Below are 19372 nucleotides of genomic sequence, written 5' to 3'. Positions count from 1 at the left end.
TGGCTCAGCCAGCAAGTAGCACCCTGTGCTTATAGAGCAGCTCTCGCTGCGGGTTTACAGGCAGGATCGGGAAGCTGCGTGTCATTAGCGTCACTTCGGGCCTCAGAGAAACTGAGGCACAGAGTCCTGAGGACCCTGCTAAAGCACATGGAAAGGTACAAGCCGATCCAGGGACACGGCCCCACCAAGCACTGCAGCCGCTGCCCCTTCACCCGCCTGCCCTGCACAGCCCCTCGGGGCAGTCATGCTCGGTGCTTTCTGGGGGCACAGGGAAGGGCAATGGCAGGCGCTGGGCACCCTCGGGGATATCAGCCTCCTCTCCGGTCCTGCCGGCTGCACACAGCCCTGCCCGGCCTCCTTCTTCCCCTAACAAAGCATTTCTCTTTTCCCTCCGGAGCCTTTTGCAACTGGAATGGAACCAGCGAGATCGTGCTACTTTTCAAAAGCTGCAGCCTGAATTCTCACATCTACTTAAGAGCCCCACACCACCAACCTTAACCTTTTAGGCGCTGCTGAAACGCTGACACGGGCTGTACCAAGCCCTCGGCTTTCATTTAACTGCAAGCAGCGAGGCTTTGTACCCAGTGTCTCCCACCAGGCTGGGCTGGGAGAGCGCATCCACCCGTCTCCACAGAGGCAGCCACTTGGCAGCAGGAACACGAGGACTCCCAGCCCCGAGTTTAGACACGGATCGCCGAACAAAAAGCAGCCACCTGGCTCCTAGCACAGAGCAGCGCTCCGGCTCCTGGGATCCTGCACAGCAGCTAGGAGAGCTTACAGCACGGATCACGCAGAAGCAAGCAATCACTAGTTCTTAAAATCACACACAGGCTGTCTGCAAAGAACAGTATCGATAGAGGTCTCCCGCCGCCCCCTGTAAATGGCTGGGAGGCCCGGGCCCCAGCCCAGCAGCTGCGATTATCAATCCCCCTCTCCTCGTCCCCCCCGACCATGTGATGGTCCTGCCCGGTGCGATCAGCAGCCGGAGCCTGGCGCTGCGTCACTCCGTGCCGGGAGAGGGGCCGGTGTCCGCAGCATGGAGAAAGTGAGTGCCGCCTGCGAGCCGGGCTGCAGTGCCAAGCAGGACTGGGATTTCGCCCGGGCTGCCTGTGGGGTTTGGGGTGGTGCTAGAGATGGGCGGAGAGGAGGAAATGTAAGGCTGATGTATGGCTTTGGGAGGAACAGTTAGGGCTGACCAGCCGTACTTCTCTTCTCTAGGATGTTATCTAAGTGGGGAAGCTGAGGAATGTTTATATTCTCAAGTACTCTAAAGGTTTGGGTCCGTTTGCAACTCTACAGTTTCCAGACTCTTTATACTTTTTTCCCTTAATCTGTGTATTTTTCTTCTGGGAAAATGCCTTTTGGGTGCAGGAGTGGGTTAACTCTTAATGCAACAGGAGAGGAAAGCAGGCTGGCAGTGTACTCTAACCCGCCCCTGCTCCCGCAGCTTTCCTTTCCTCGAAAGACCCCCCGGGCGCAGCGGCTGCATTCCAGAGCCAGGAGGCAGAGTTTGTGCCGTGGGGATAAGCAGTGCAGTGACTCGAGGAACCCTGAGCTCGGCAGGCTGTGTGTGGGCAGAGCAGGGAGCAGGCATGAGGGCAAGGGTGGCGTCAGGGGGCTGGGGGGCAGCGCCCGAGCAAGCTAATTTGCAGTTTGCCTCCCTACCTGCCCCGGCACACGCGTGAGTAGCTCACTACTGGCTTGTGTGACCAGGCTTTGGTAACAGAGGGGGCTACCGGGGTGGCTGCTGTGAGAAGCTGCCAGAGCCTCCCCCGTGTCGGGCAGAGCCAAGGCCAGCGAGCTCCAGGACAGACACGGCGCTGGCCAAGGCCGAGCCCATCAGGGACGGCAGGAGTGTCTCTGTGATAACACCCTGCAGCCTGTGGTGAAGGCCGTGGGGAGGCAGCTGCCCCTCTGCAGCCCATGGATGTCAACAGGCAGGCAGAAATCCACTTGCAGCCCAGGGAGCGCTCTGTGCTGCAGCAGGGGGATGCCCGAGGAAGGCTGTGACCCCGTGGAAAGGGACCCATGTTGGAGCAGCTGGTGAAGAGCTGTAGCTCACAGGGAGGACTCTCACTGGAGGGGGAGCACTGTGGGAGGGACCCACACTGAGCAGGGGAAGGCTCCTCTCCTCGAGCAGTGGCAGAAACACCCTCCCCCTTTCCTGCCTCCCTGTGCCACTGACGGGGAAGAGGTAGAGCCCGGGAAGGAGTGGCAGAAAGGCGTTTTTAAGGCCTGTTTTACTTCTCATTATCATGCTCTGATTTTAATTGGTAATAAATGAAATTATTTTCCCCAAGTTGACTTTGTTTTGCCTGTGACAGCAATCAGTGAGTGACCTCTCCCTCCCTGTCTCTGTTTCAACTCATGGGCTTTTTGTTGTATTTTCTCCCCCCATGCAGTTGTGACACAGTGGCTCTGGTGGGTACCTGGCATCCAGCCAGGGCCAACCCACCCCACCTCCTTGTCACCTTATGCTGCTTAGGGGAGCAGGAGACCCCCGTGGCTGCTGGGACAGGCAGGGGGCCTGACTCAGCCCTTCCTCTAGCACAAAACTCATTTTTGGGTGTGCCAGAGCTGCTGTGTGCCCTGGCCCAAGCAGGATTGGAAGCCTTGCCTTGGGATAGACTAACTCCTGTGGTTTGGCCCTGCAGGGACTGGTTGTTACTCAGCTGGATGTTGAGGCTGGTGAGTGCATCAAGGTCAAAGGGAAGATCCAGTCTGATGCCAAAGGGTGAGTGAGGTGGTGAATGGATTGATGGGGGAAGTCAGAGCTCCTGCTGTGTTCAGCTTGTCAGCACTGGCAGCTGGAGCTGCTGCACTGGCACCCTCTGCACTGGCTCTGTTTGCCCAGGTTTGCTGTGAACGTGGGGAAGGACAGCAACACCCTCATGCTGCATTTCAACCCTCGCTTTGACTGCCACGGGGATGTCAACACCATCGTGTGCAATTCCAAGGAGGATGGCGTGTGGGGGGAGGAGGACAGGAAGGCTGAGTTCCCCTTCCAGCATGGTGACAAGATTGAGGTGAGGCCCCAGGGGTGTGCACTGGGCCCAGGCACTGAGCGCTAAGGGGCCAAGGGCACAGCTTTTTAATGCTGCCCTGTGCCTGTGTGGCGCAGAAGGAGCAAGCGTGGAAAGGGGAACGAGCCCCAGGGGAAGAGCCAAGGAAGTGTCTAGAGCTGCACTGCCCAAGTCACTGCCCAGCTGCTCAGTGCCTCACTCTGGGCTAAGCTGTGCCCCTCAGAGCAGCAACAGCACTGAGGTCAGACTCAGACTGGGTCTGTCTCATCCCACGGCTGCAGAAGCTCCCTCCCTCCTATGCCTCTGCTGGCAGGGAGGAGGCTGAGCTGCTGAGCATGGCCTTGGCAGCAGCACCACCTCACCTGTCCTGTGCCCAGATGGGAGGTAGTGGGAGTGAGCAAAGCCTGGGAGCTGTGATGTGTCAGCTTCATCCCTTCCTCCTTTCCTTCCTTCTCTCTCATGGCTCTCTACAGATATGCATCTCCTTCGATGAAACTGAGGCCACGGTGAAGCTGCCCGAGGCAGAGTTCAAGTTCCCAAATCGGCTGGGCATGGAGAAAATTGAATACCTGGCTGTGGAGGGTGACTTCAAAGTCAAAGCCATTAAGTTCAGCTAACAGCTATAGCTTGGTTGTTTTGTTTTCTGCCCCCTATGTAGTGAAATAAACCAAAACTTGCAATGGCTGCTTCCTGCTCTAATCTGCTTGCTTCTGTGTGTGCTGTGTGAGGGTGGGCAGGGAGGGGATGTGTATCCAGCCATTTTCCTCCTTATACTGCAGCCTTGCAGCTGGTACTGAGCTAGACACGAGCCTGGCAAAGCCTGACTGAGTGAAGCTGCCTTAGCAGGAGTTGCTCCATTCACCCTGCTGGCTCCACTGTGTGGTCCCTCTCTGGTTCCTCAAGTGTAGCACTAGTTCCAGCCAGGAACAAGTGAGTGTTGGCTGTTCACAGTGCCATCCCTGACCACGAAGGGCTGCTCCCTGCTGGGGATGGGGGACTGACAGGGAACTCGGGGCATGGCTTCTGCTCTTGCCAAGAGCTTTGCTTTCCCAGAACGTGTTCAGCAGTTGTGTGCATTGCAGGCTGGCACTGGTGTACCTGAGGAGCAGTGAACAGTAGGCAGGCTGGGAACAAGATGTGGAATGAAAGGTGAAGCCTGGCAGAAAGCTTAGGACTGACTTGAGGGAATCCAGGCTGTCCCTGGTGCTCATGACTTGAGGTGTGGACACTGCCAGAGACAGAGGATCAGGCACAGTCAGGGGCTGAGCAACACATCAAGTATGGGTGACAAACCCTGTGGCAGCCTGTGGGTCAGTGCCTGGAACATTTCCCTGCTACAGGGCTGTATCCAGCAGAGTTACCAGGGACATTTAATCCTGAGTGCACTGAACACAACTAACTGCATTCAGGCAGACAAAGAAGGAAAAAAGCTTGGTAAAGAGTCTCTGCTACTTAGAACCTCTGTACTCATGCAAAGCCTTGGAACGTGTTTGCTGCTGCTCTTTCCCCACAGCCTGCTGACCCAAGCCAGGGCTGGAGCTGGGACTGCTGTGGCATTGGAGGACCCATGGAAAGTAAGGAAGTCCTGCATGCTGTGTGGAACGGGGAGCCTGGGCAGGTTGGCTCAGTGGCTGTGTGACTGTGCTGCCAGTGGGGCTCAGTCAGCAACAGCCTGTGCAGGTGAGGCTGCCTTAGCCAAAAGCTGCTCAGTGCTGGAATGTGATCCCTGCTGGCTAATCTAGGCACAGCTGCTCCTCCAACAGCTGAGCCATAGCCCTCTGTGGAGCATTTGAGCCATCCCAGGCTCTTTGTGGGGAGGCTGACAGGCTGCCTTCATGCCAGCAGCACTGTCCCCCCTGCACTGCAGCAGCTGCTTGGAGCTGGGCACCCCCAGGGGAGAGGGCACAGATAATGGAGGGATTCATTCCTGCCCTGCATCCACTGCATCATTTATGGCACAGGAAGCTACGTGTTTAGAGGCTTGGGTGTGCTTGTTAGGGAAGGCTGAAGACAAGCCCTGCTGGTGCTTTGCCCTGTCAGGTAAGGCTGGGGATTTTTGTGTTTTGCAGGGTATTTGGGGTGGGGAGTTGGGGAAGAGAGAGCAGTTTTTGCCTTGCTTCTCCCTCTGTCACAGAACCTGGCTGAAGGTAAGTCCAATCAGGAGGGTGACACTGAAAGGGTACAACAGCCCTGATGTAGCAGTGGCACAGGAGAACTCAGAGCTCTCTGAGTGTCTCTGCTCCTGGCTGCCCTGGTCAGGTGAGGTCTGTGTGCCTCAGAACTGACAAGAATAAAGCTAATCCCATTTTTTTTCCTTAAGCTGGCAGTCCTGACTGCCAGGTAGGTTAGCCACAAGTGTTCCTGACTGCGGTGCTCAGGGCACAAACAGCGCCTTCCTGGGGCCACCCTCCTCCTGGACTTCCCACAAGAATTAATTGGCTTTATCCTGCTTTTGAGCACTGGCAGTTACCACTCAGGAGACCATAAAACAGGAGAAAGGGGAGGAAGGAAGCATCCCTTTGCCAGCATTTCCTGCTGCTTGGAGTCTTTGCTCTCATGTCCAGGGGCTATAAATAATCCTGCTCCTTTAAGGGACACCAGTAAATGCAGAGTGCCCTGGCTGGTTCCTGGAGTGGTGATCAGGCTTTGTCTCCTGCTAGAGCCATCGGGAAAGCCAGAACTGCGTGGCCTGCTGCAGAGGAGAGGGTCACAGTGAATGGGAAAGTGACGCTTGTCCCTGCCAAGTGTGCTCTCCTGAACCACAGGGAACTCATGTTAAGATTTCTGGGAGAACCCTGAGCCCTGCTTGCTCTGGGGAGGAGCAGAGAGCACCACAACATGGCCAAAGGGTGCAGGTTTTCTTTCTTTGCTGAGTTTAAATCCTGCACAGTGGGCACTCACCATTTTATCTCTTTACAGCATCATGGCCAGGGAAAATGGGACCCCAAAACCCTCTACAAAACAGCTGTGAGGCTGTCTTTTAACATGGACACTCAGTTGGGTGTGAGAAGAATTTTTTTTCAGGGGAACAGGCTGCCTGGGGAAGTGGTGGAGTCACCATGCCTGCAGGTACTTAGGAAAGGTGGAGATGTGGCGCTTGGGGCAGAGTGGTGGATTTAGTGGTGCTAGGTTCACAGCTGCACTTGGTTTAAGGGTCTTTTGTAACCTAAATTATTTTATCAACACAGATTAAGTGAGAGGTGCTTTCACTTCACACCTTGGAAGATGAGAACAAATAACCAGTTCTAAAAGAAGGAATTGGAAGCAATAGATTGGACAGGAATTAAAATCTCATGAACAGCTTAGAAGAGCAGTGAGGGCTAATGTCTCAGCAGCTTTGTCTTCTCAGAAAATAACCTCTCCCTGAGCAGTTCACATTAACTTCACTCGACAGAAATAGGCCATCCAAGTGACTGTGGCTGCACGAGCCTGCGTGTGGCACTGACTGTCACAGGCTCAAAAGACAGTCCGAGGACTGGGCACCCAGGAGCTGTGTGCTAGGAAGTTGAGGGGCAGCCCTCGGTGAGGCACGAGAAGCCAGCAGGGTCACTTCCCATGGAATTTACAACCAAAACGTCACCTGACAATTTCTTCTGAACAATACACATACGAAATGAACCAACAACCCGTGTAAAAATGAGAAGGGTAACACCAGCTGGCTCTTGCTCCTCCATTGTGCCCTCACCTCCCACTCCCTCAGCCCCAGTTCCAACATGTACAAACCAAAGGGCACTTCAGGACTCACTTCAGAAAGTCGCCCCCAAACCTTGGGCTGCGTTACCTCACAGCCGTTCTGGGGCAGCACACAGGAACCATAACCACACCATTCCCCTTTCCCAGCGTGCAGTGGAGGTCTGGGCATGTGCCTGGATGGTGCTGGGGTGGGATGTCCTTGGGGTCAGATGGGTACAGACCCTGTACTGTCCTGTCCAGGCTGTGGGCAGGAGCTGAGACCCCCATGGTGTGAGTACCCCACAGGCCAACACATTCCGTCCCTTCAGAAACCAAATGCCTGACGCTCCTGCTTTCCAACAAACAGGGATTTTTTTTCCCCTTAAACCTCCAATGCAGCTGCATGCTGCCAATCTGCCCCATGAAGAGTAAAAAAAGCATAAAAAATAGAACTTTACTCACCTTTTCTCAGCAGGCTTCAGGCTGAGATGTCCATTGTCCGGCACTCCCTCAGACCAGACTCCTGTCCAGCTGGCCCTGGCCCAGCTGTCCCTCCTTAGCCCTGATAGCCACACAGGTGTTGGCAATAAAAACACAGCAGGAGGGACAGCCAGCAAGCCCTGCTCTCATTTTTGGAAGTTTTTTGAGATTTTTGGAGGTTTTTGGAGGTGAGGTTGGTGAGGCCTGGGCATCCAGAGCCCCTCACGGACAGGGCGCCCTCTCCTCAGCAGCCCCCTAAGATGGCGGCTGGGGTCCCTGAGGGAAAAGAGTTCCCGCCGACAAATTTGGCGGGAAGAGCCACAGGCAGCTTCTGCTCAGGGCCCCCTTTCTCTCCCTAAACTTCTTCCCCTCATGGCTGCTCATATTCCAATTTCATCCTTTCTAAGCTAGTGGTTTGCATGGGTTTTTTTGGTTTTTCTTTTGTTTTTGTTTAATCAAAGTTTTATTTTACCTCAGTAAAAGCACAAGCACCTCATGAGTGGTTTCCCCCATACTCCATCAAGCTTTCACCAGCTCTAATCCTCCCCAGCTCAATTACGTGCTCGTTTTTGGGTTTTTTTTTTCTTCTGCATTTCAGTTCTCTAAGTTCATTTAGTGCTAAAAGGAAGAATTTAACAAGTATGGCTGGATTTTCTCATTTGAAGTGCCCCTGCTTCTTGGTGCAGCCCTAGCAGAAGGCTATGGCCTCAGGCTGCAAACCACAGAGGAAAAAGCTGCCTGGCTCACATGTACCCTGTCTCCTCTATGCTGTAGGAGAAAACAAGCCCTTTTTCCTGATCTCAAAGCAGGCAGAGCCACACTGACCCCCCTCTCAAGCTTGTCTGAGGGTGCTGAGCCTGGCTGGCTCCATGTCCCCGACATCTTGAAATGGGCAAGAAGAAAGCAGATTTTTGCAATGGGTTTTGGCACCGATGCACACCAAGCTGCACAAAGGCTGGCCACAGACACACAGCCAGTTGCACAACACAAGGGCTGATTGTTCAGTCACACAGGGATAGAAAAACCCCCTCACACAGCAGAGCTGCAGGACACTTGGTTGGTGTGCAAAGGCACGAGCAGCACTCCTGTGGGAACACAGCCAAGCCGTAACACTGTGCCACAGTCAGGACACGTCCCCTTTGAGGGGTGTAAAGGGATAAACAGCCCTTATGGAAACACTGCCTTGCAGGGTGAATGAATGAGGCACAGAGGAGCTTGGGATGGGGTCTCTAGGTGTGCCTCAGTTTGCTCACACGGATTTAAAGCAGGGGCTCTTCGATGAAAAGCTCTCTGTTCCCTGTTCTGCAAAGGACAGGATTTATGTGGAGTGGGGATGGAGTGCTATCCAGTCTGCTTTACTTGCTTAATTACCAGCCTAAACAATCAGGACAGCAGCTGAGTTGTAAAGATGATGGATAAACTGACACATAAACTGTTGTGCTCTGGGTTGGACCAGTTTTATAGGTAACCTTCACAAAAGATCTTGTGTGCAAACTTACAACCAACAGACCCTGGTACGTAAACACTCTTTACTAGATTTAGTCTTGAGGGAAGCATCTGATGTGAATTCCTTGTGACCGCCAGTCGCCCGAGGGCTCTGATAAAAAAAGGCCAATTTGAAGCTGGATGAGTAGATTTTCCTGGCTTCTATCACATGCATGTTGCTGAAAGCACGTGAGGCCTCACTGAGAGCTGGTCTGCTTTGAGTGGAGATAATAGTTTCAGGGATGCTGACCCAGGAGAGAGGCTGTTCCTAACTAATGTGCAAATCTAACATAACGCTGTTGGTTTTGTACAAGGAGATTTTACTTGGAGCTGGCACCATGTGTCAGCAGTGTAACTGCTCTGTCCTTACCAGGGTTTTCCTCAAGTCACCCAAGGGAGATCCTGCTTTCCCACTGGGCCTGTGGCCAGCTGAAGGTGGCTGTCACACAATCCTTGAGCAGTCCATGACTTACCTGGAGACAGCTCTGGAGAAGATGCTTGACCCAGGTACCACAGACTGACTTGGGAAGGAGTCCCACCCATTGTTACCTACAAACAGAGCACCCCCAGGCTGGCAAACAGGCCAGGCTGTCATCCCTGGGGCAGGGTGGGATGTTGGGCATTCCAGAGCAATATCCAAACCAGATGTTTCTGTTATAAAGTTTATTTCTAGTAAAAATTGCCAGGCTGCTGAGAACCCCTTCCCTGAGGTGCCTTTTGGGGAAGGAGTAGCACAGCAGATTGTGCTCACTATATCTAGTGTACTGGCTTTCCTCATTGCAGCCACTTCAGTACAGGTTTAGTATTAACAATCTCATGTAGCCAGACCCAAAATGCAGATTTGTGTCAGTAAATTTACCAGGACTGGACGGTAAGTGTAAAATTTTATCCCTGGTATTCCTGTCCCACAAAATCAGTCCAGAAAATTCTGGGCTTCCTTTATCCTCTAGTTTCATAGCCACAACAGAAAAGCAAGGTGGGATAAAGAGCAATGAATGCACTCCACTTTTTGCCAGAGGTAAAAGAAGTAAATCTTTTTGGCTGAGAAGTAAATCTTCAGGCTTGCCTGATGTGTAAGTACCTTTAAATTCATATCAAGGTGTACTTCTACTAAACTCAATAAACTTTGCAGTTAGGAGGGTGATTTTTGAACAAAACTGTGCAAAGAGAGTTTTTATGCACTTAGAACAAAAATTGAGGCTTTAACTCATTTCTCACTTGAAAATATAAGCTGTTATAAAAATATCAGTGACTATCACTTGCCTCATTAGCTGATGTTTCTCTGTACTGTGGGAACACACACAGGACTTGCCTTGTCCACCCCAAACTTGCTGGAGGTGCTCCCCCTGAAGCCATGTGGGTTTCTGGAGCAAACAGGCAGATCCTGTTTGGATGGAGCCTCTTCCTGACCTGGGGATAAAGTGCAGGACTTGTATTTTTCAGGAAAGAACTTGCTAAATGGAAAACACACAAACACCTCCCAGATCTACCATGTCTTTGTGAATTGTTTTGTTAAGTATAAGATGGAAGGGTGGCTGCAAAAAAAAAAAATCTGGATTAAAAGCGTTTTTAAATCTAATAAATTAAACTGCAGCAGTGGGTAGGAGTTTTTTTAGGGCAAATGAAATGTGTTGATTGGATTGAAACAGCTCCCCCCGCTGTTTCCCTGAAACTCTACTCAAAGCAGGGCCTATAAATCATGTCAGCAGAGATCCCTGTCACACCTCAGGGAAATCTTTCAGGCTCCAACAGAAACACAGGCCACAGCTATGAGTATTCAAAATAAAGACAGAATTTCCCCCACATTCCTGCAGTGAATTCCTTGCTTCATGCTACCTTGGACTCCTGACATGTAGCTTGCCATAAAAGAAGTTTGAACTCCAGACTCAGAGGATCACAGGATCCAGAAGAGGAAAAATTTGTTATTTTTGTGGCCAAAATCTCCTTTGCAAGGCCACTTAATGGTATCTTTAGCATGTGTTGAAACAGGGTGAAGCTGCTTCTGGTAGCCCTTTATTATATTAAAAAACAACCACAACAACGGCAACAAAACCACGATGTTTCAAGCTACTGCATGACTATCTTTGGGGTTCCCTCTTTTTGTTAAGGTCTTCACAAAATACAAAATTAAATGTCTTTTCTACATATAGAACAAAGTAGAATCAAGTAACTGATCAGAGTATGTACAAAAACTTACACATTCTGTCTTGTTCTTTAAAAAATATAAATATCAATAATGTTCAGTAAAATGGGTTTGTTTTATTTTTAAGGCTTCATTCTTAGATCCTTCATTATTTAATGAGGTGTCAGGTAGGCAGAAAAGGGAGGGAAGAGAGGAGGTCATGCTTTTTATTAAAGGTCATGTGTTTAGTTCCTGTGAGATTCTTCCTCATCTCAGGCAGGAGGAGATTTCCCTCCACATTGATTTAAGTTCCCAGGAAGCAGAGGTGGAAGGAAAGGAAGATCAAACCTTTATTATTGCTATTCTTTTTTCCTTCATTAAAATCTTGGTTTAGATCTGTCTCTGTCCATGGCCTTTGAAGAGGACCACCTGCCAAGTATGGGACTAAAGGGACTCGGGCAGGGCTGTACCCCAGCTCCACACAGGCCAGGTTAGAGTGAGGAAGAGGCTGCTGGAGGTGTTTTACCACCGGCCCCGGAGGAGGTAGCAAGTGCTGCAGCCAGGGCAGCTGCTGCTGCTGCATCCCTGGGTGTGAAGTCCGTGGGGAGACTTTCCATCAGGCACTTGAGCTGCTCCTGGCCCAGTTTGATTTTGTCGTCGAGCTCCCGCTGCTCTATGAGGAGTGCAGACTTCATCTTGACAAAGTGCTGGTAGTCCTGGAGCTGCTCCTCAGAGAGGTAGTTGCCCAGAATGTCCAAGACCAGCCGTTCCCGACGGTCGAGGTTTTCCTTGAGCTCCCGGGCGTCTTCGTGCTGGCCAGCCAGCAGCTTCCGCTTCTCGTTCAGGGAACTCTGCACACCAGAGAGAGCCCTTCAGTACCAGCAGCACCACACTCCCTGAGCCCTTCCTGCCTCCCAGCACCACCTCTGGAGACAGCTGCTAAGCTCCCAGAGCACAGTCAAAAGCCTGGGAGAGGAGGATGAATTCCTCATCACGGAGTGACTGTGACCCCCACTGAACTGGACTCTGAACATCCTTGCCAATGGGAGGCAGAAAGTGCTGCAATAAAGTCAGGAAACCTCACGTGAAAGCAACAACTACCAGGAAAATCTGGTTTCAAAACCACCCCAAAAATGTTAAAATGTGGCTGTGCCCAACACGGCTGCTCTGCATCCACACAAGGGCTGCAGGATCCCAGCCATTTATACAAAGGGGGATTAAGACTCCCAGGGACAATGCCTGAGCAACTGCTGGTACAGAGGCACCGAGAGCCCCGTGCTGCCCTCCTGGCAGCCCCTGGAGGTCGCTGTAATGCCGTGGTGGCGGCGGCTGCTGCCCCAGGCCCGAGCAGGCCGCGGCTGTGCCTATACCTACCCGCTCCTCGCTGTTGGCGTTGTCCCCCAAGCTGCTCAGGATGTTCTCCACGCGGGCCAGGCGTCCCGAGAGGGAGAGCAGGAGGTTCACCACCTTATCCAGATCGCCAATGAACATCTTATACTTGTCAAACTCGTTGGGTTTGCACAGCGTGCTGATCAACAGCTCCACCTCCTCCCCGAGAGCATTATTCATCTTAATGTCCTCGAGCAAGCCCTCCTTGGCTTCCTTCAGGATTTCCAGTTTGTGGGTCAAGCTCCCGATGAGCTCAGCCTGTTGGAGGGGAAGCATTGCCACATTGGTTGTTACCAGCATAACCCTGCTCATATGGGTGATGACAACAAGAGGATATGGCTGCAGGTCCTGAGGAGCAGGGTCAGGTCAGCAACAGCTGACAAAGAAGGGAGGAAACAGAGAAAATACAGAAATTCCCCACCTTGGAGAAAACCCAAGCAGCCCATCAGGTTGCATGAGGATGTATTTGTTCATGAACATTTATAAAAGAGATCTCTGATTTGGTGTACTGTATTCTGATACCCAGCTACCTACAGATGAATGTTCTGTAAAACCTCTGAGTGAAAAGAGCTGCAGCCATGTCTCTGATGTGCTCCTCACACCCAGCCTGAAACACCTTCAACTGCTCCAAACAAGTGCCTCACACACAGAGGCATCGAGGAAGCCTTCACACCAAAGATGCTCTGGATTTACTCAGTGTCTGAACACAGAGAACACACCCATTTTGCAGAAACACTGACACCTATTCCCTGCCAAAGAAAAGGAGGCCCCTGGGGTTCAGTTACTCCAGAAACAGCAGTGCTGCACATGTGCAGGAGATCCCAATTTCTGTTAGGATTTAGTGGAAAGACACATGCAGAAGCAAGTCTCTGGCCTAGGGCTTGCAATTCCTGCTTCTGTTTACTTGGAACTGAGAGCACAGCAAGCAGCAGCAGCTCTCCATACAATGGGTGGGGATTCTCAGTGTCTCCAGTTCCTGCACTGCTGAGACACCAACACCTGTGTGTTCACCTACTCTGCGCACAAACACCGCAGGGTGGAACAAGTCAGTCACAAGGTGGCCTGAAAAGATTCTCTCCAAGTCCTCTTTCCATCACAACTGAGTGTCATTGCAGGCAGGAGGCAGTCCTGCTCCAGAGGAGGAAGGATTTTCAAACACTAGTGAGGCTGGGGTCACTGAGCTGGCCCTGGTGCCCCGTGTGGGCTGGCAGTGGGGTTCCCACCTGCTCTGGCAGCAGGGAGCACATGGCTCTGTAAGACCAGACACCACTAGATGGAACACTTGGGCGTGCACTGCTCTGTGCCTGCACCACAGCCTGCCCTCTGCTGCCACACGCATGCAAAGGCGGAGCAAAAGGCCACTAATGTTCCCTGAAACAAACATCCACTCCCTGGAATGACCTCCACTGCTAGCAGGGTAGCTCAGGGGAGAGGGAGCAAAGGTAATACTAAATCCCACCTCCTAAGGGCCAACCATGGGCATTCTTCCCTCAGAAGTACCCAGAGACAAAACCCAGCCCTTGCCCTTCCCAGGGGCTGTGGTTCTAAAGCCCCCTTCCAAAGATCCTCAGCAGTTGATTGCTGTACCAAACCCCGAGGAGCAACAGGAAGGATCCATGTCCAGGGTTACAGTTAGGTGGGGAAGTCTCTGTGGCAGGACTCCATGGGGTGGTCTCAAAGTCTGGCATTAACCTCAGCAAGTTTTCAGGTGGATGGGGCTGCTGGGAACTGGCAGCTGCTCCTCCCTGCTCCAGGAGATCTGCCCTCCAACTGCAGCAGGAGGCTATGGGGCTCCTGAGAGTGAGGTACCTTTGTTCTGAAGGCCTGGGAGCTGGAGGGGCTGTGACTTAGGTTTGTGTTCATTAATCAGTGACTCTCCTGCAATCCCAAATACCAGCCAACAGAGCTTCTTTCCACTTACAGTGGAAACGTGCTTGGTTTATCCAGATCTCCCACAGGTGCTGCCCTCAGGAGCCCCTCCTCAGGTAAGGCTGTGCAAGTTTTCCTGCACACAGACCATGAGCAAAGGGGCCAGACTGTGCTGCCTGGGCCTAATCACTCCCATCTCCTCCTGGCTTTCCATGCAAATGTAACCTGTGAAGCTGGGACTTGCCCTCCATGGTAGGCTCATGGTGCAGCACCCTTGTCTTGTTCTGCACCTCTCACCTTGGTATGAGCAGGCAGATTTGGAAGGGAGTCCAAGGAATGCTATGGACGTGGCAGGGGCTGCCTTTGGAGCTGGGTGTGCTACAACCAGTGCCTTGGGCCACATGATGAAAGCAGCAGGCAAAGGCCCTGGGCAAATGCTTTTGATCACTGACCCACCTGTGTATTTGTGACCCAGAATCCGTGCAGTTCCACAGAAAGAAAAGGTGGTGAACAGAAAATGAAATCTGGACTGTGCCACTTTGTCCATGGCAGCATGGGATGGTTTAGACTTAGAGGCAGGCATGGCTGCTTTTGACAGGAAGGTAGGAGGTGTGTAGGAGAGGCACATACAGGGCACAAACACTAGCCTGTGGCCCCTGGGATGTGGGAGCTAAGCAGCATACCTGTAATTACCAGGTAACTAATGTGAGACAACCACAGGGCAAATTAGAAGGCCCTTCAAAAGCCCTGGAAGCAGAGCATGGAAGCCTGCAGCAAGAGCAGCAGGGGGCCATTCCACAGTGAAATGTAGGCTCAGTAAGAGAGTAAAATGTGTCCTTCCCTCCTGCCTGCTCTCTGCCCTTCCAAGCCATCACATGGAGGTTGTGCTGACTGAGCCACTGAGGTGCACCTGGCTTTCAGTGGGGCAGAGAAACAACAGTCCGGGGGAAAAAGAGTAACCCATGTTTCTTTGGATGCAGTGAGTGCAGACAGCAGGTGAAATGGGTAAACTGACTTCACTGAAGAGGAAAGTCCTTGGGAAAAAATCTCCTGCACTCAGTGCAGTCACTTGCTGGACTCTGTTTTTGTTTCCAACTCATGCTGCCCTCACCCAGCTTGCTTCGCCTCTCCCTTTTCCTTCCTTGCTGCTGAACAGGGACAGCTCCTGACAGTCTGTACACTCAGCATTTGGTATGATCAGGCCCGCCTCAGGGTGGTGCAAGATTGGTACTCAATCTGCAGTGAGTAATTCAGATTAACTCTCTTTTACAATTTGGGTCACTCTCACAAAGCTTCACAGGTGGCCTAATCGCTCCCACGCAATTTTGGGTGCTGCCAAAAGCTGACATCAAATAGAAATGCACTTCAGAGCTTATTATTATTTCAGGAATGTGAGCAGCAAACAGTACTGTGTGCTGAATTTACCTTTTTCTCATTGATGTCCAGCAGCTCTTCTTCCTCACCTACTTCTTCTGGCAAGTCCTTGATTTTATTCAGCAGTTCTGCTTTGGGTGCTGAAACGCTGTAGTAAGCAGGACAGGTGACCAGGGTGACAGGAGCTTCCCTTTCCTCTCTCCTACACCAGAGTGAAGAAAAAGCAAGAGTTCAGTCTGAGCCTGACTTTTCCCAGTGTTTAGACCCATGGTTTTCCAGGACTCCCTCTCTGGTACCTTCCAAGGTGATTACCCACCAGAACAAGGCAGATTCCTGCCATCGGGGGGTCCCAGCACAGCACAGCAAGGGGTTTAAAGGTGACTGGACATAGCACTGCACAGGATTGACCTTGCTGAAGGTGGCCAGACTGCCCTTACCTGGCTTCATGCAGTACACCTGACTTCTGGACAGTTCTCCAGCTGCCACCTGGAAGTCTCTGTCTTAAAAAACTCACACTGGGCGACTTGGGCTGATCTTGTAATAAGCAGCTCCCCTCAACCCTCCTTCAGAATCTGGCCTCTTGTTATCTCTGTGCCTGCCATTATTTTCATCCTGATTTTACTTCACTATCTCTGTTCCTTTGCTTTGGACTGAACTGCTTCAGATTACTAAGGTTCAGATAGCAAAATCCAGTTCTATCTCCAGGGACGTTTCATTTCCTGCTCTGTTCCCAAGTTCAGCATCGTTCTCTACACAGCCCAGAGAGGTGAGCTCAGAGCCCAAGCACAGAGCCCAGATCATGGGAAAGGCTGCTTGGAAATGCCCTGCCAGGCCTCACATCTGAACTGCACAACTCACTCTCACCTACAGACATGCAGAAAAATTTGGCACAGGCCAAATTTCAGAAGCAAGGGAGCAGGGAGTTCTGCCCAGCAGCGCTTACGTGTCACCCGCCACCGCCGTCCTGCTGGCCTGTGTCTGCCACATCTTCCTCTTCATGTTGTTCTCCTTCAGCATGCTGCTTCCACTGGGGAAAATCCCTTCCATCAAGTCCATGGTCGTCTTCATTTTGGAATCTGGATCCAGGATATCAGCCAGAGACTTGTCTTTATGGACAATTTCTTTTGCTAGAGCCTCTGACTTAATATCCTCTGGCGTCTTGTTCTTTGCCTTCACGGGGGGTGCTGTGCTGGTTATCCCAGAGTCCAGGCTGGCATTTTCCAATGCTGGCTCTCTGGAGTTACCTTCAGGCTGAGTTATGGGCTGTCTGTCAGCGCTCTGAGGCCCTTCAGGAGAAGCGGGGGACTGGTGCTGCTGATCCACAGCAGATGGAGAGCCAGTCCTCTTTAATGGGGTTGGCCAGTTATTTTCACTGGTGCTGGTGCTCAACCCTGTTGTCTCCCTCTCAGCCAGGGCTTTGGGAAAGCTTTTGAAGCTGCTATGGACAGAAACATTCTGTGAGATGAAGAGAAACCTACCACTCAGAGACTCCCATTGTGAACACATGGTAAAGGCCTACAAGGAGTGAGTTTTCCTTCTCTCTCACTTGTTTTCGTGTCTCGCTTCTCACTCCAATATAGAGGGTCCACAGTGTGAAGCCACTGGCACCAGAATTGTTTTGTCCCTTCAACCTGGGCACTGCTAGATTGCCCTTCCAACACAGAAAAAACTAGTGAATGCCAAGTCACTTTGTTTTCCACTGGCAGGCTGGGGACGTTGCACGTCCCCACCCAGGAGTGCCATCCTGAGCAGCCTCTACCCCATTTGTCCTTGCTATGTTGGAAGGCCAGTCACTACTACAGCCCTGGCCAGATTCTTCCCAGATGGATATCAGAGCAGCTCCCTGGGAGCGAGGGAAGCTGTGCTGAGTTAAACCTCCTGGGCACCTCGCCCAAAGTCCTATCCTTCAGCAGAATTCCCCTATACAGCCTGGTGTGACATATTTGCATTGTCATTTCTTGGCAGATGGTCACCGCTTCATGACAGCATTATTTTGTGCCAGGTCCAAAATATATTCTGGGAAATACTAACTGTTTGGAGAAACCCATCATGGATTTTCACAGCTGTCTCTCAAAACCAAGTAACTGGAAGGAGCCAGCAGGCATTCCAGCTCCGTGCTGGAGAGAGTCAGAAGCAACCACACTGAAATCTGCAGGGAGAACCAGCCCAGGAGTGTTCCCCCATAATCCCCTGTCCTGGGGGTTTTGGGGAGCACCTGTCAGAGCACCTGCTGGTGGACCAGCAGTGAGTCTGCCACTCCCTGTCCCCTGACAACGTGCAAGCTCCCAGCCTGGCCAGCAGCTGGGGGTCCCACGGCCTGAGGGATGAGCCCATCTGTCCCAGCCCCGCATATCTTACTGTATATGGCCCTGCACCCCACGAGCCGCCGCGCTCCAGCATGCCCTTACCTCACACCGGCCTCCTCTGGGAGCCGGGGGGATTTGTCTCCACCTGCCCTGTTCCCCTCAGCAGGAGGGGCAGGAGGTGGGAATTCCTCCGTGCCGCTGGCAGAAGTGCAAGAGCCAAGCTCGGGAAGAGGACGGGATGGTGGCGGCGGGGAGAAGGGCGCGACAAACACCTCGTCGTCCTCCTCGTCCTGCAGCTGCGGTGGGGGCGTGAGCTGCAGCCCCGACTCCGAGATCCGGAGCTGGGTCACGGCCTGGGGAGAAGGGGTCTCTGGGTCGGAGGAAGTGCTGCTCTGCGTGGGCAGGGACTGCCACCTCTGGGAGGGCTTCGGCCCGGCCCCCGGAGGAGACACAATGGCCCTGGTGTAGCCATTGTCTTTGGCCGAATGAGCCCACGCTGCTTTGGGTGGGAGGGACCTGTGCAGCAACCCCGCTTTCTTCCTCCACATCATCTCTTCCGTGGCAGTCTCGGGGGATCTGTCCTGGACAGCATCCAGAGGCTGTACCTGAGCGCTCCCGCTGCCCTCAGGGGGACCAGCCTCTCGTTTGGCATGGTGCTGTCTCGGAGCCTGGCTGTCACCTGTGCTCTGCAAGTCTGAGGGAGCCTGGGCGGGTGTATTAGGGGAAGAGCGGCCAGGCCCAGAAGAAGTAAGGTTAAGGAACAAGGGTTTAAAGCCTTGCTTTTGCTCAGGATAGTGACTTCTTGCCTCTGTTGGAGCTGGGAAAAATGCAGAAGTCCTGCTATCTGGCCTGGAAAGTTCTGAGAGCTTGTGATTCTCAACCAGCGTGGCAGGCCCGGTGACAAGCTCTGTGCTGCGGAGGGGATGGGGATAGTAACTGGTGAATGCCATTTTCTCTGAGTGGCTTCTTTCTTTCTTGTTGAAAGACCTGAATACCAAGAGACAGACCACGGTAAGATGAATAACTCATCAATGAGCAGGAAAATTTACTGTGCACCTCCTTAATGGGCAAGTTACCAACACTAGCAGAGGCCAGCACCACTGCCTGCTGGTCTAGGTGAGTACAGCTGAGCTTTGAAACTGGAAATGAAGTCCTGAGCCAGATCCACTCCCTCTCACCATCTGCCATCATTGTCAGTGTCTGCTACGTCACACACATAGCATGCACCACAGCAGCAACACAATGGAAAAACTATTAGGAGAACCTAATGGCTGGCTTCCTTTCCTGCTCTGCTTTCAATTTTGTTTGTTACACATGGGGTGAGTAGCAATTGTTGTAAGATAGACTATTTGACATTATCTACCATCAAACTCCACTCTCAATTGCTTGAAAGTTTAAGAATTTCAGCTCTATGAGCCAAATATTCCCATAATGTTATCTGCTCCTTTTGGAAAGGTGCCATTAAAATGATTCAACTGTCTCCAAGAATGAAGCAATGCCAAAAAATGCACTATTTTGACTATGGAGAGAATTGAAAAAAGGTCTTGCAGCCTTGGAATCCTGTTAGAAGGAAGAGCTCCCTCAGACAGGCAGGTGCGACAAACACCAAAGCCAGCACATTCCAACTGCAAGCGGATGTTAAGGCTGCAAAG

The 19372-nt window shown here is 52.1% G+C and overlaps 2 protein-coding genes across 6 annotated transcripts in view; one reads left to right on the top strand and one right to left on the bottom strand.

Moving 5' to 3' along the window:
- Positions 1–854: 854 nt before the first annotated feature.
- LOC115903248 (16 kDa beta-galactoside-binding lectin) lies at positions 855–3709 on the top strand. Its single transcript, XM_030947566.1, has 4 exons — positions 855–1045; positions 2655–2734; positions 2855–3026; positions 3497–3709. The coding sequence occupies exons 1-4, from the start codon at positions 881–883 to the stop codon at positions 3638–3640; spliced, it is 561 nt and encodes a 186-aa protein (XP_030803426.1). The 5' UTR covers positions 855–880; the 3' UTR covers positions 3641–3709.
- A 6954-nt stretch (positions 3710–10663) lies between these two features.
- SHROOM3 (shroom family member 3) overlaps positions 10664–19372 on the bottom strand; it is a 110671-nt gene continuing 101962 nt past the window's right edge. For 4 of the 5 annotated variants that reach the window (XM_030947450.1, XM_030947448.1, XM_030947451.1 and 1 more), the window contains 5 exons: positions 17823–18707; positions 16358–16852; positions 15466–15616; positions 12157–12429; positions 10664–11633 (listed from right to left, as the gene is read on the bottom strand). In XM_030947450.1, the coding sequence (XP_030803310.1) occupies positions 11274–11633; positions 12157–12429; positions 15466–15616; positions 16358–16852; positions 17823–18707 (2164 nt within the window). In that variant the 3' untranslated portion in view covers positions 10664–11273. The remainder of the gene's footprint in view (positions 11634–12156; positions 12430–15465; positions 15617–16357; positions 16853–17822; positions 18708–19372) is intronic. The other variant, XM_030947449.1, reaches the window with a different exon arrangement.

Source organism: Camarhynchus parvulus, chromosome 4, assembly GCF_901933205.1.
Source record: "Camarhynchus parvulus chromosome 4, STF_HiC, whole genome shotgun sequence".
Classification (NCBI taxonomy): domain Eukaryota; kingdom Metazoa; phylum Chordata; class Aves; order Passeriformes; family Thraupidae; genus Camarhynchus; species Camarhynchus parvulus.
Note: the sequence above shows the minus strand (reverse complement) of the source record. Positions and strands in the feature narration are given on the sequence as shown.

Bases quoted from the DNA above. Each gene is read 5' to 3' on its own strand.
- LOC115903248 (XM_030947566.1), top strand. From the start codon at position 881: ATGGCTGGGAGGCCCGGGCCCCAGCCCAGCAGCTGCGATTATCAATCC. The intron at 1,046-2,654 runs GTGAGTGCCGCC...TTGGCCCTGCAG, and splicing joins GTGTCCGCAGCATGGAGAAA to GGACTGGTTGTTACTCAGCT. The intron at 3,027-3,496 runs GTGAGGCCCCAG...GGCTCTCTACAG, and splicing joins AGCATGGTGACAAGATTGAG to ATATGCATCTCCTTCGATGA.